This window comes from Paroedura picta, chromosome 6 (genome assembly GCF_049243985.1).
Source record: "Paroedura picta isolate Pp20150507F chromosome 6, Ppicta_v3.0, whole genome shotgun sequence".
In the NCBI taxonomy this organism is placed as follows: Eukaryota; Metazoa; Chordata; class Lepidosauria; order Squamata; family Gekkonidae; genus Paroedura; species Paroedura picta.
Genome location: NC_135374.1, coordinates 109418660 through 109433802, shown reverse-complemented (window position 1 = coordinate 109433802; position 15143 = coordinate 109418660). Strand labels below are relative to the sequence as shown.

The window sequence follows — 15143 nt, the reverse complement described above, 5'->3', positions numbered from 1 at the left end:
CTGGATTGGGAAATACCTGGAGATGGAGGTGGGACAGGGCAGGATTTGAGATGAGGAGGGACCTCGGGGGAATATAATGCTATGAAGTCCAACTCCCACCCCAAAGCAGTGATTTTCTCCAGGAGAAATTATCTCTGTTGCCTGCAATAATTCCAGAACATCTCTACTTGGAACACAATGTTCTTCCTATTCAGCTGATGAGGCAGCAGAATGAGAAAAGTCCAACTAAGTCATTAAGACAGCTTCTCTGTCCCGGTAGGCAGTTGTAAAGCCATTGACTCTCCAAAGCTTACACTCCCCAAGTCATATTGGTCTCTAAAGTGCTACTAGATATGAATCTAGCTGTTGTATCACATGCCAACATGACTACTCTCTGAAACTAGTATAAATCTACCAGCTTCATGATACACCAGTGCCTAAATGCTCCAGAAATATTACTGGTATGAAGTTAGGGTCACAACAGATTTCTGGACCACAGAGATCAGTTCCCTTGGAGAAAATGGATGCTTTGAGGTGGCTTGTATGGTATTATACCCCACTGAGGTCCTACCCCTCACCAAACCTCCCCTTCCTTGGGCTCTGCTCCCAACCTAGGGAATTCTCAACCTTGTCTGAAGTGGAATGGGTGTAGGTGAAAGGAAATCTTCTTACCAACAGAGTTGGGGTAGCAGGCCTACATATTAAGAATACTCTCCTAAGCAATGTCTCCAGAGCTGATTCTGACTTTAGAGTGAAGTCCATAGGAACTGGTCGCAGTGAAGACTCTTTTGTATGGTCCAGAAAGAAATTTTAGCTAAACTCCACAAGATCTTGTCTCAAACTCCTTTAGAAGACCAGCTTCCTGGACAACCGACTCAAACTTCCCAGAGAGTAAAAGATAAACAGAGTGTTGTGCAAATTGTTTTTGGTAAAGATTTAATACAATACATTTTTGTTCCCATCACTTTTCTGATAAGTTATGGTCTGCTTCCACATCATGTCCCCTTTCAGCATTTCTCTAAGTACTGACCCATCCTGCAATGGCATGCACTGATTTTTTCACTTCCACAAAAGCCAGAAATAGGAAGTCTTGCTACACTTAAGCAGTAAACCAAGTCAGTAGAGAATACACAAGATTAACCCTTGTGATAGATACCTCTCTACACCCTTCCCCACTGTGAAGCAAATTTTCCCTCCAAGAATGAAACTCCCTGCCCCCTGGGGAGCATCTGAGAAGGAGAAGAGCCATTTCTTCACTAAAACTCCTTAGTCATAATGGCACTGAGGCATTTTTATAGCCAAACACATTTTAAAAATTACAGAGTTATATTGGAATTGAGGAATCACTTTAATTTTTACATATCAGTTAATTTTTGGTTTCTAATTCTGTTACTGGCTTATCAGTTGTCTGCAGGCTTTTATTTCAGATGTCAAAGCTTCTTTTTATCAGAGGTTTCTTTCACTGTGCTTATTCCAGAACACATTAATTTGTAGCTCGTCTTCTATACAGTTCCCTTGATCTCTCCCTCTGGTTCTTAGAATGTGGGCACTCTGTGCATATACCAAAACCTCCTCTCTTTCTGAAGTGACTGAAACTCTACTTGGCACACATGTATCTTAGGAAATACCCCCCTAATTTCCCCTTACATCTAGGCTAGGTTCTACCTTCTCTTTGTTAGAAGATTTCACTACCCAAATTCTCTCTGCCAAATTACTGCCCTAGTGAACCAGACACTGCGTGGATTAGCTCTGTCAATTGAAACCTAGCACGCTCACTAGAGTGTCTCCTCTGAGGAGTTTTTAAGCTAAGGTTTTGAGCCAGATCTCTCTCTGACCAGTCTCAAACTGAACTCTCTTCCTTCCAGCCCACAGCCAGTAATATTATTATTTTATTTTTATTATTATTTATTAGATTTCTTACCCGCCACTCCCATACGGCTTGTGGCGGGTTACAAAAATCTGTTTAAAATCCCGATAAAATACCAGTTAAAAACCACAGACAGCAATACTCCTACTATGCTGTAGCTGTGGGCTCAGAGTCTGTAGCCCTAGCTTTTATCTGCCTAGCGAAGAGTTTTAATTCTTCCCTCGCTCCAGTACTTAGAGCCTCATTTTCTAAGTGCTGCCTGTCACAAATCCGTATGGATCCAGTCCCTCCAAAACATCCCATTCCAGGTAGATTATCACAAGGAAAAGGGAATAATCTCTATATAACCCTTCCAGAGAGTAAAACATCTTATTCCTTTAGAACCTGACATTAAGTGATCCACAGTTCAACCTTAGTGTAATATCATACGGGCAATTGTTTCCACTTCAAGACCATAACGGGCCTGTAATTTAGGAAACAGCGGCCTAGATTATAAACCACCCTGGAACATTGGAATGCGCCCATCCATTTGAAGCATAAAGATTCAGAGAGCGAGAAATGGAATCATTCTGTCGAAAAGCGAAATGGAACATGGTGATCATGACATTAGATGCAGTGTGGTGGGCAGACTCCGAAATAGGCACATGGTTATGAAACTCAAGAATAAGAATACCGAAGCTTACACCATGTTGCATTGTCCTCCAGATAGTCCTCTGGGAAGCAAAAAAGGAAAGAGAGAGAAAGAAAAATAAAGAGAGGGTTCAAGATAGGAAACAGCTAAGTCATTCTAGACATTAATGGTTGACAATAGACACAGCTCAGCTTCGAGGCCAGAGCTTTACTGGTAAATGCATATATTACTTTTTTATATTGTTTGCCAACATCAAAGAGCTAGAGAATTTAAAAAAAAATTGTAACATCCACACATCAGTGGCTATTGTACTGTCATCGAGTGATCACGGTAATTTGTAGGGATGCCAGCCTCCAGGTGGGACCTGGGGATCCCCCTGGAATTACAGCTCATCTCCAGGTTACAAAGCTTCTCTGGAGAAAATGGGTGATTTGGATGATAGAATCTATGGCATTGCACGTCCCTGAATACCCCGAGCTCCCCAAGCTTCATCTCCAAATCTCCAGGAGCTTCTAAATCGATATGTAGCAATCCTACATCCCCATCCTCCGCTGGTGGTTAGGGGGGACCTGGTTACCTTAATAATTTGTATTATAACTGGATTATGCTGGTGTGGACTGAAGGTTCCAGTGATGAATGATTGCTGTCGCACAGCGACAACACACTATCCGAATGACTGTGCAGCTCCCGTCATGTGAAACTGTAACATATATCCTGGCTCCCACTCCCCAATGATTTCTAATTTTATTTTCCTTCTGTGATTCTGCTGAATTCATCAAACAGTATTCCATCCTAACAGTTGGGGTAATTAAAAAAAAACTTTCCTACCTTAATCCCCCCTCCAAAATAAAAAAAAAATCACTACCAGGTGACTTCAGCTCAAGGCATCAACAGAAATCAAATTAGAACTGTCAGGTCCATTGGTTCAGAGACCAGGACATGGGAGTTCATTTCAGCTCTTTATTGTGACCCCAGCGTGATAGTACAAGAACCAAAACTGAACCAGAGAAACCCCATAACCCCCCCAACATATATACAATACAGCACAATAGATCTTCCCAACAGTGTGTCCTATTGGTCAATTTCACTTTAAACTAATTGGACCCAGCAGTTGGGACCTAGCCACACATTGGCTGAGTGCCGTGCGGGATCGCGATCCTGCCTCAGACCTCAAGCTCAGTCCTCGGCAGAACTACAGACTCAACAGGAACTAAACCTGCACCATTTCTTTGAGAGACACAAACAGATTGAGAAGCTTGGTTATAGGTTCTTGGCGAGTCTGAATTTTTTAAACCATGCCTCCATATACGTGTAACTGTTCTGCAGACATGCACATTTGGGTTTTAGACTGGCAAAGACTGATGCTTTGATGAAGGCAGAGCTGCCCCCCTCTGCATTTGAAATGCTCCAAGCTGCCTCATTTTGGACCGCGTTATGATCAATCAATATGAAACAATCTGGCCGCATATTATCCGGGAGACCTCAAAGGCAGTATTCGTACTAAGTTCTCTTGTTTATTTCTGTTCCATTATAAGTTCAGTTGCAATCAGTTTATTTCTGGAGTGTACATCTGGAGTGTGCATATTCTTAGAGTTGCCAGCTGCAGGTTAGGAAATTCCTGAAAATTTAGGGGTGGGACCTGGGAAGGGCAAGGTTTGGGGAAGGCACGGGTCTTAGCCTGTTATGGTGTTACAGAGTTCACCCTCCTAAGCACCATTTGCTCCAGGCGGACAGATGTCCGTCATCTGGGAATCAGTTGTAATTCCGAGAATATCTACAGGTCCCACCTGTTGGCTGGCAACTCCATGGTTTCTTCTACTTCAAGTAGTGCCAAAAGTGTTCATTTTGGTTGGAACAAGTATGGATATTCATCCCTAGTGTTAGCCATGTGACATATCTGAACATACAAAGAAGACTTATATGACTAATGAACTGTTGAAAGCTTTCGCAGCCAGAGTCAACTGGATGTTGTGGGTTTTCTGGGCTGTGTGACTGGTAGTTTGAGTCTCTGACATTTTGCCAGCTACTATGGCAGACATCTTCAGAAGTGGGAATTGGCAAGTTCACACTACACGCCAGAGTGTAGAGTGTGTGAACAGTTGTGGGGCAGTTTATTTACTTCTCGGTGTGTTTGTGCAATATCACATTCCTGTCTTATCTAGGATAAGATATGGTTGGCCCATTTAGCCCACATTTGGCTACTCTGATTTAGCAGTAGCTCAGCAAGACCTGGAGGATCATTGTCCATGGGGTCGCGATGGGTCGGACACGACTTCGCACATAACAACAACAACAACAACAGCAAGATCTCAGTTATCTTTTTCTAGCCTTCTACTGGAGAACCAGGGCTTCTGAACTATGTATGCAAAGCATAGGCTTTACTGCTTTCGCTCATTCCATTACTCTGTACCACTGCATCTCAACACCACAGGGAGCGCGAAAACTGAAAGATCACCTAGTTGATTTGACAAATGGTAGGGAATAGGTGCCATTGGGCATTGAAGGGCAGAAGCTCCCAAGTTCTCAACTGTTGTAGATACAGAAAAATGGCTTATGGGGTCACAAGCTACAGGGGGGACTGGTCTAGTGATACTTATGTGACAATCGGTAAATGAAATATCTGTGAGCAGAGGTAACAGACTTCCAAGGGTGGCAAACTGAGGACAAACAGCAGGACCAGTTCTCACTCTTCAAAATCAGTTTTTCTTCTTCTCCTACAGCTTCCGCTTACTCTAAATATTGCTTTTGGAAGACTTTACCTAACCGCAGATGATCTATGGGGTGGGACTTTTAGTTAATACAGTTGCTGTTGCTTATTTATTTTATGCCTGCTAATATTCACATTTTTGCTCAAAGTATTTTAACTGAAAGTATTATGCCTTTGCTTTTGCAAACTGCATTGAGAACATTTTATTTCCTGAGCAAATTGACTAATGAACTCATAAATAAATGTGAATAGCAATAAATTTGTTCCCCTCCCCACAATTCAGAGCCTATTAGGCCTGTAGCAACATGTAGCATATGGGAGCAATTCCCCCTCAGAAATACACCATTGCCCCCTCTCTGAATTCTATGGTTACTGGCATGGTGTTGCAATTGGTGGGAGTCCAGAGCGGTGGGGGAATGGGGGGGAGCCACTGGGCAATGGTGTAATGTCACTTCCGGGGGAAAACAAGAAGTGATGTCATGCCTTTCTGGGATTCTAAAACTATAGTCTCTCTGATGATTTCTAGATTACAATGACATCACTTATGGGAGTTCCCTGGAAGTTATGTGAAACCATCGCCAACTATTTTTCTCCTGGTGGCCACAGGAGCAGTGGCAAGAAACAGGAGCTGGGGGCGAGGGATTCCTCATCCCTGGGGGGAAACTGGGAACCCTATTGAATTCATTAAAAAAAAAATCTGTTGGTCTTTTCATTATGGAGATGAAAAGGGACACATAAAACCAATTTTTATCCAGATTACCTGGGAAGCCATGGGGGATAGAAAGTTCCAAGAAGGCATTCAAAGATACCACACAGTACAATTCCTGATGGTATGTAGATATCATATGAGACTCAGGACTTGGATCGATCAGGTCTGTAGCCTTTTCCAAGTACTCATGGACCCTCCCATAAAATTTCTGGCTATGAGCCTGCATCTCAGCCTGGAATTAACCATGATGGTGAAGCATATGGATAAGGAAGAAGTCTGGTCATCAGCCTACTGTGAAGAATTTGGTAAGGCCACATTTAGCTAAAGTCACCCTGGTACACTGCTGGGATTATACAGGGCAGATTGCCTTATTGACGCTGAGATCTACTCGTTCTCCAGACAACCAGGACAAGTTGCCAAGAGAGCTGCTCCAGATCCTTAGTAGAGACTGACATCAAAAAATGGTTTTCCCCCTGGTAACACTGATCCTAGATTCATGAGGCTGGTTAGCCCTCCAGCTTGAAAATGTCACTTATTACCAATTTGTCAGCTTCTTCAGAATTGACACTGATTTGGCCAGCTTAGCAACTGGATCCTGATTGGCCAAAATGTACATTGAAGGCCATACATTGAGTGTGCACAAGAATGATTCCAGAACCTGCTTTGGGGAGATCATAAAAAATGAGTTTCCAGGGACACGTGGCAACGTGGGGACAAGATTTTCAGGAGAATGAAGACACAGGGGTAGGAACGCAGGTTTGTGGTGGCAAGGTCTGCCCCAACTTGGGCATATGAACCAGAAGATATACATCAACCCTAGATGGGGAGATACTTAACCTGCCTTTCCCATGAGTGCTTTGAAGGTCAGCGGGTGGGTGAATGGTGGGGAGTGCCAGCATTGTGCCAGCCTGACATCACTTCCAGAAAAAATAACAACAAAGAAGTGATGTCATTGCATGGGGGTTTAACCAGAGTTTTGGGTGAATTCCAGAGTTCTACCCCAGCATAATGACTTCACTTTCCTTTTATGCCGGAAGAGATGTTATCTGCCGGCATGCCTATTACTGCTCCCCCAATTCCTCCTGGGGATTGCCAGCTGTGGATGGCCTCGTAGAAGTGTATGTGCTAAGAGCTCTGCTAGGCTGGCAACAGCTGGCAACCCCCTAGGAGGAACTGGGATAGAAGAAGTCTACATGCATCATCTCCCCTGACCTCAATAGGCAGCCAGATTTCAGAAGTAAAGAAGGGTTGACCCAGGCTAATATTTGGTTGGGAGATCTCCAAGGATTTGGGTAGTAGTTCCTCCAAGGAACAGTAGGGGTAATTACGCAGAAGCAAGCAATGGCAAACTACCTCCGAACATCCCTTGCCTGGCTGCCAGACAATCCCCGGATCTCCTGTCTACATTACACATGGCATAGATAAACAACCAAACAAACAAACAAACCATAGACCTTTCTGTTAGGACTCCTGAAAAAGCAGGTGCCTGGCTAGGGAGAGCAGTGCTGATTCCATGTTTTGGATGCCCTGGGCAGATGGTGTCCAGCCCCACCCTTTCATTTCAACTGTCTGCCTGTATGTGTTCCCATCCTTCCATTTCTCACCTCACACCACGTGTGCCCATAGCCACCTACAAACCATTCATAACTTTTCCCCAACAGCTCTGGCTGTGGCATGCTGCTTCTGTGGATACCCCCAGGATGGCTGCCTCAGTGCATCAACCTCAGGTCCTTTCCCATGGGCAGTGGAAGGCTTGCAAGCAAAGGGACAAGAAAAGGCAAACGGAAGGGGTGATGAACAACTATGTGTGTGGGGAGGGCTGTGAAAGGGGGCCCTGGCCAAAGCTCTGGGCCCTGGCCCTTGACCCACCTCGGAGGATGCTGATGCCAGCCCTGATGGAGGAAGTACGCTGTGCACACGCATATAGAGGCATGTAGGACCTGTGCTCAGTTTGCAAGGAGTATGCCTGCAAGGAGTGGGGCTTCCAACTGTAATCCTGGCCCCATCCCCAAACTATTTGTCTGCAAAAGCTATTGCAAACAGTGGTGTGCAGCAAAATAGTTGCTATGGGAATAGGATCACTGGAGAGTGCATAAAACATAGAAAAGGAAGGAGGAGGAGGAGGAGAAAGAGGAGGAGAAGAGGAAGAAGGAGAAGGAGGAGGAGGAGGAGGAGGAGGAGGAGGAGGAGGAGGAGGAGAAGAGTTGGGTTTTAATATCCCATTTTTCATGATCCAAAGGAGTCCCAAGGCAGCTTACAAACAAAGACCTTTCCCTTCCTTTTCCCACAAGAGACACCCTGTGAGGTGGGTGGATCTGAGAGAGCTTTGCAAGAACTGCTCTGCGAGAATAGCCCTAAGAGACCTGTGACTAGCCTGAGGTCACCCAGTTGGCTGTATGTAGATGAGTCAAACTTGGATCTCCAGATTAGAGTCTGCCATTCTTTAACCACTACGCCATGCTGGAGGGGAAGTGGTAGCCAATAATATTAGCGACGGAATTTTGATTAAAAAAACAAAACAAAACACAAATGCGGCCAAAGGACCCCACTGCTTATGCTTTTAATGTCGCTATACAGCAAGTTTTCTGCCCCAACGCGGATGTCTTTGTGAAATCCTTAATTAAACTACAGTGAAGGAAGATGCATTATGCATATGGACACTTCACAACAAGTACTTATTTAATTATGAGTGGAGCTTGTAAAAATGAGTGCATTGTAAAGTTAATTGGGAGTTGAAGCGACTGTGCTTTAATGTGACAGGCGCCGGATTACTTATTTCGGTTGCTGGCATGTTCAATTCCGTCGCAGGCGGAAACGGATCTGTCTCCCGCCCAAGCCACTCGCCCTGTTTCATCAGAAGAGTAACAATAATTCTGACAAGGGAGATTGATATCAAATGGTGGGAAGGCTTTCAAGCAACGCTCTGACCCAGCTCTTCATTGTGACTCCAGCTGGCCGGACGGCATTGGTGTTGCTGGAGTGGTGATGGGGGGGAAGTCTTCTTGTTCCTAGCAACCCTGTTTTCACTGCTGCCAAAGACCGCCAAGCTTGTGCGAGGAACCAACAGGAACAGAGAGGAATCATTCTACCGGACCCACCAGCTTCAGTCACGCTTCCAACAAGTATTGATGGCTAAACAAGGCGCCATCTGCATGTGAACCCACTGAAAACATTATGGTGAATGAGAGTCGGCATGGTGTAGTGGCTAAGAGGAATGGCTTCTAATCTGGAGAGCTGGGTTGGATTCCCCACTCCTCCACATCCAACCAGCTGGGTGACCTTGGGCTAGTCACAGTCCTGTTAGAACTGTCCTCCCCAAGTAGCCCTGTCAGAGCTCTCTCAGCCTCACCTACCTTCCAAGGTATCTGTTGTGGGGAGAACAAAGGAAGGTGATTGGAAGCTGCATTGAGTCTCCTGGTAGAGAAAAGAGAGATATACAACCCAAGTCTTCTTCTTCTAAATCAGCGGTTCTCAACCGCCCTAATGGCGTGTCCCCTACAGCAGGAGTGGCAGCAGCATGCACACATGTGTATGCGTGCACATATGCACACACGCTGCCACCACTGCCGCTCCTGCTCACCATGGCGCTGGCCTCCTCTGCACAGCCTCAGTGATCTCTGTGGTTTCCATGAGCTCTGAGGCAGGATGGAGGAGGCCAGTGGCATGCCGCTGCTGAGCTATCTCGGTAACCCCCGGGAAAAGGCAGGACGACCCCTCAAGGGGTCGTATCCTCCATGTTGAGAACCACTGTTGTAAATAAAATCCAGCCTTGGAAGTGCTTTCCACTGTACGTTTGCATGGGCACTACATTGCCTGTTGTGGCTCCGGAATGTATGACAGGAAGTGATGTGCATGTACATCTTGTCTATTGGCCAGCCTGGCTCTGCTTAGGGTCGCCAGTGCAAGGCTTATGAGGAGACTCACCAGGTAGGGGGGCCCTTGCATTGTTTCCCATGGACCTGGAATTGCCATCGGTGTGTCACTGGGTATATCCTAGCACTTAGGCAAAACTCTTTGATTTAACCATAGAGTTTTGTTTAACTGCTAGACAGGCCCTGGTGACATCCTGACATCACTTATGGGCATTTGGGGAGTGATGTCAGAGAATCGGGACACTGCCTGCTGCCACTGCTCAGTCATTTCCCCATCAACCAGCTGAGAAGCAGCAGGAAACACTTGCCATCAGCAGGGGATCCCTGCCACCAGCTTAGCTCTGCCCCGTAGACTCTTGCAGCCATCTTTCCATCGATTAGGTATAGTTATATAAATGTAAGGCAGTGGATGCTGGGAGCGAATGCGAGCTGTGGCTTCATTTGTCATGCTGGCGTCTTTTCTGTGTGATGTCAGTACATTGGAAGATGCTGTGACTCATGCCCACTCCCCCATACACTCCCCCAGCCAAGTGGCCCTCAACCCTGCCCCACCCCTGGCCACTTTGAATAAAGCGCTGCTGAGCAGGAGGCGGAGGTGGCAGTGGCTGAGGCAGTGCTCAAAGATGAGGTGGCAGCTGAAGGGGCAAATTGGCTGTGGTGGCCTCTCTCTCTCTCTCTCTCTCTCTCTCTCTCTCTCTCTCTCTCTCTCTCTCTCTTGGATGCATGGAGTTGAAGGTCCGCATTCGGGGTGGAATGGCGGCAGCTAAAATCACCAATTATGCACACTGCAGGCGGCAACCAGGTGCAGAGTCAATGTATGCTGCCGAAAAAGCCGCATTAGTGAGATGCGGAAGAAAGTGGAGCTTCTGGGGACTAGGGCGCAACCAGAAGCAGCTCCGGAGTAGCCATGTGCATAATCGAATAATCTGGGTTTTGTCGCCGTTGGGTTCCATCCTGTGCATAATCGGTTTGCTTCACTTCTTCCTCCTCCACGTTCTCCATGCCGCTGTTTCAGCGGCCATGCATAATAGGCCACAGTAGTTGAGGGGAAAAAAGGGGGGATGGGAAGTGAGGGAAATTCTGGTGGTGGCTGAGGAGACGATAGAGGGGTGGGTGTGAGGGGTGTATTCTCTCTCCCACCTCTGGGTTACCTCCCCCTCAGTCAAGTTCCACTGCAGAACACCTCCTCACCATAACGACAGCTCGTCACACCCTCTCCTCCTCACCTTTTCTAGACCCCCTTGTCTTTTCCTCTCACAATGGGTTTTATTACTAGTGAATAAATAAATAGGTTTAATCCGGGCATCCTTCTGGAGTCAGTGGGCATAGAAAGCTTCAACTCTCCTTAGGACTCTACCATTCCAAAAGGGGACAGGAAGTCATTTTTATTGTGCGTTAGGGGTAGGTTCAGCAGGGCAACTTGGTTCCAGAAGCCACATGATTGAGCAAAGCCTATAAAACCACAATGCAGTTTCCCCTAAATATTCATTACAGAAGATTTCAGTCGCTAAAAATGATATTAAACAGTTTTTTTGTTGTTATTGTGCAGCTGCTTCAGTTGCCGTGCGGTGAAACATTACAGCTATTACAGAGCGACCAACCCAGCCCACGGTTAAGTAGAAAAATGAGACAAGATTAATGATCACTAAGGCTCTAGCAGACTAAAATCCTGGTTTTTAAGGATTTGCAACTATGCTGCATGAAGACAGCCCCGAAGAAACAGCTATTCATTATACAATCACTCTTCTTTGTACTGTAAATACGATAATCCAAAAGCGTGGGAAGAGTCAGTTATCAAAATGGATTCCTTCCAACTGAGGACAATCAAGATATCTTTATTAAAAGTATGACTTACCAGCCTATCCAAACTCGTACCAGCAGCTGTTGTTGGCCTCTCCTCAGGATTGTAGTGCCGGAAACGGGTATTAAAGTTATCAGGAACAGAGCGGGAAGATCTTAATCCTGGAGCTGGTTTAGGTTGTCCACACCCTTGAAAGACCTGGAGGAACCGCATCAAGATACAATAAAGTCTCATCTCAAAATGGAATCTAGTAGGGTTGTCAAGCCCCAGTTGGGGCCAGGGGCTCCCCTGGATAGGAGCCTCTTTCCCCATTTTAAGGTACCAGGAGTGGGGAGGGAACAACCAGGAAGTAAACATGATGTCCCTGTGTCATTGAGAAGCTATGTAGAGACACTGGTGATGTCAGGAGATGACGTGACACTCTGGTTTTTGGGCAAAACTCCATGATAAGAGGCTGAGTCTACCATAGAGGTTTTACCCACAAACCAGATTATCACCCCAGTGTCCATCATGTGCTATGTCACTTCTGAGTGATTCAGAGATATTGCATTTACTTCCTGGTTCTTCCCTTCTAGCTCCTCTTAGGTTTCCCCCATCCCTTGCCAGCTGATCTGACCAACCCACCTACCCTAAATCTAGCAGTAGTTTATTCCTGGTCAAAGTGATCTGATCACAGCCTCATGATCAGCACTTGAACAAATAGATCTTTAAAGGTAATACTGTGGTAGATTTTAACTTGTATTACCTTCAACCCTAACACAGTATTATGTCCACCATATTATAATGATCCTCCCCAAAGAGTGTGTACGTAGTCATTTTATTTGTGTTTTTACACTGAACAAAGAACATGGGTTTTGTTGTTGCTAATCAGCACATTCCATGAGAACGAACAGAAGAATTTGAGTGGGAGTTGTCAATTGTATCTGTGGAGCAACTACAGCATTTGTCCAATTATGTTAATTTAGGGATTGGACCCCATTTTCCTCTTGGAGGTTGAGTGGCTTTATCTGTAGTTTCTCAGCTTCATCAATGGGGAACTGCCCCCTTTTGTATGAAGTAGCCTAAAAAAAAATCTTTATCTCTTCACTGAAAAGTTTTACTTTGTAATAAGGGCACCATTTGGAGCCAAAAACCAGAGCTCATGATGATATCTCTCATCCCTAGTATATGGATCGGTTTTAGGGTTTCCCTACATGGCCTGGAAACAAACAGAAGTTGGGGAGGGGATCAGATATTGAGGATGGCCATAGGGCTAATGGTCCGATGTCACTTCTGGGGAAAATCTGAAAGTGACATCATACCTCTCTTGAAGTCGCTGGAAACTCTATGGTAAAACTACAGAGTTTCTGGTTATTTCCAGAAGGACTGGCAGAAATTTCCAGGTTTTACCCAGCAGTGAAGTCATGCCGTCAGCCCTATGGCCAATAAGAAAAATTTTGCTGCTGCACGAAATGGAATCCTGAGCTGAATCACTCCTAGGGCTGGTTCATGTGATCTTTCTACTTGTGATTACTGTAAACTTCATGACCGGCTGCTGAATATTTGAATAGACTTGACTGAAGGACATTCTGTGTTAGGCAAGATGAATGCCTGAGATGGGCATTCTGTGTTAAGCATGATGAATGCCTGAGATCTACAATGACCTATTCATTCCACTTAATGGTAAAGTCATCCAGAGAGGCGCATGTGCACCAAACCATCAGGCGAGGGGAGTAATGACAATCAACCATATTTAACAAGATTCTCCATATCGCTTAGTTTGAAAGAACCCCAAAGTTCTCTTTACCCAAATTCAGGTAGCCTATTCTGTGAATTGACATTCCACATAAAAAACAGCTACAGATGAATATTGCAAGTGGCTACCACGACTTGAGGAAGATTGCTCATGGCAGATATAACAGGAGAAGTTGCATACTGATCAATCAATACCCTGATGTGCTCATTGCTCTGACTGGCCTAATCAGTCTGCCTGACATGGTATGCATAGAAAGAGGTCCTGTATACTGCAGGAACCATTTCTGTGTGTAGACAATAGCCATTTTGTAACCTGCCAAGAACCTTATTGGGAGTGGTGGTAAGAAATTTAATCATCATCATCATCATCATCATCATCAGAATCTCAATGTAGGATAATGGAGAGGCTAGACCACCAGCTGTCAAGCACTGAGGGTTAGTTTTCCCCACACTGAAAAGTTGTCACTAATTATTCCCCCCCTAAATAGTACAATAGTACAGGAAGAGAAGAAGAGGAGATGGTTTTTAGATTTCTAGAAACACATGATGTCACTTCTGGTTTTTATTGGAAATGGTGTCACACAATTGCCCAGTGGCACCCCTCATGACCCCTCGGGGCTTCCACCAGTTGCCTGGCGACCATGGAATTCAAAGATCGAGAGAGCATAATTCTGAGGATTATTGCTCCCTTATGCCACGTGTAGCTTTATATGTGTTTTAACAAACATCTGGAGATAATTTCAACCACAGAACCTGAGGGTTTCAAGTAACTGTGGTCTGAAATCCTCCGTGAAGACCTATTTAAAAATTAGTGCATATTTTTCTAAGGAGATCTTGTACAAATTTGGATGGGGAATAGAGATTTTAGAAATATTAAACTGGGATAATAGTCTAGATTTTCTAAAACCTGGGAGTTCAACTTTCAAAGCTCAAGAAAAGTAGTCATGTAATGGTTTTCAAAGAGACATGCATACCATGGGATATGGATAGAATTGTGTGTGCATGCACGTTACTACTATTGAATATGAATCTTAATGATACTTGTGATTTTCCTCCGAAATTTGGAGAACTTTGCCCACAAAAATCTCAGAACGTTGTTCTTTATTTCCAAAGGTATAATTTACAGTGTGCCTCACGCTTTGGCTTGTAATAAAGGAATGGAACTGCTACCAACTTACAGCAAATCCTGTAAGGCAAAAGACTTTTAGGTTTGCCATTGTCTGCCCCTGCATAGCAACCCTGACATTCCTTGGTGGATTCCCATCAAAGTACTTTTGTGATCTGATGAGATCCGGCTACCCTGTGTAGCCCAGGCCAGGATTCATCATAACAAAATGTTTCTGTCAATAAATCCATTCTTAGGTTTAAGATGTTGTCCATATCCTTTGACATGAAGTCTGGTGTCAGTTGGGCAGTGTACTGATAGTTACATTTATTTTGAAACTGAAATAGGGGCAAATATAAGCAACATCCCTTCACGCAGGGATTCCTGTGTTACTAATTTGCTAACTTCATATCTCACTACTAGCAAAGCCTGTTTTAAAAATGGCCTGGGGGTCTTGGAGGTTCCCGCAGCTCTCCTGCCATGCAGGAGGCCTGCTAGAGTGGCGGGGCCAGGGTGGAGCACATCTACTCTGCCTGATGCTTGCCCTGACAACAAGGAGAAGGCCAGCGAGAATGGTGCGGCTAGGGAAGAGTTGGCTGTTCTACCTTCCGCTGGCCCCTCCAGCACCTAGGAAGCTATAGAGAGTGGCAGGGCTGATGCAAAATATGTCCCAAGCCATTCCCATCCCCACCCTCCGTTGGCCAGGAGGCTGACAAGAGTGGCGAGACAGGTGCAGAG

General features: G+C 45.2%; 1 protein-coding gene across 2 annotated transcripts in view; it reads right to left on the bottom strand.

Annotated features, from left to right (window-relative positions):
- GPC6 (glypican 6) overlaps window positions 1-15143 on the bottom strand; it is a 947632-nt gene that overhangs the window by 72814 nt on the left and 859675 nt on the right. Inside the window, exons 6-7 of one of the 2 annotated variants that reach the window (XM_077343885.1) lie at window positions 11621-11764; window positions 2530-2559 (exon numbers count right to left, since the gene is read on the bottom strand). In XM_077343885.1, the coding sequence (XP_077200000.1) occupies window positions 2530-2559; window positions 11621-11764 (174 nt within the window). The remainder of the gene's footprint in view (window positions 1-2529; window positions 2560-11620; window positions 11765-15143) is intronic. The other variant, XM_077343886.1, reaches the window with a different exon arrangement.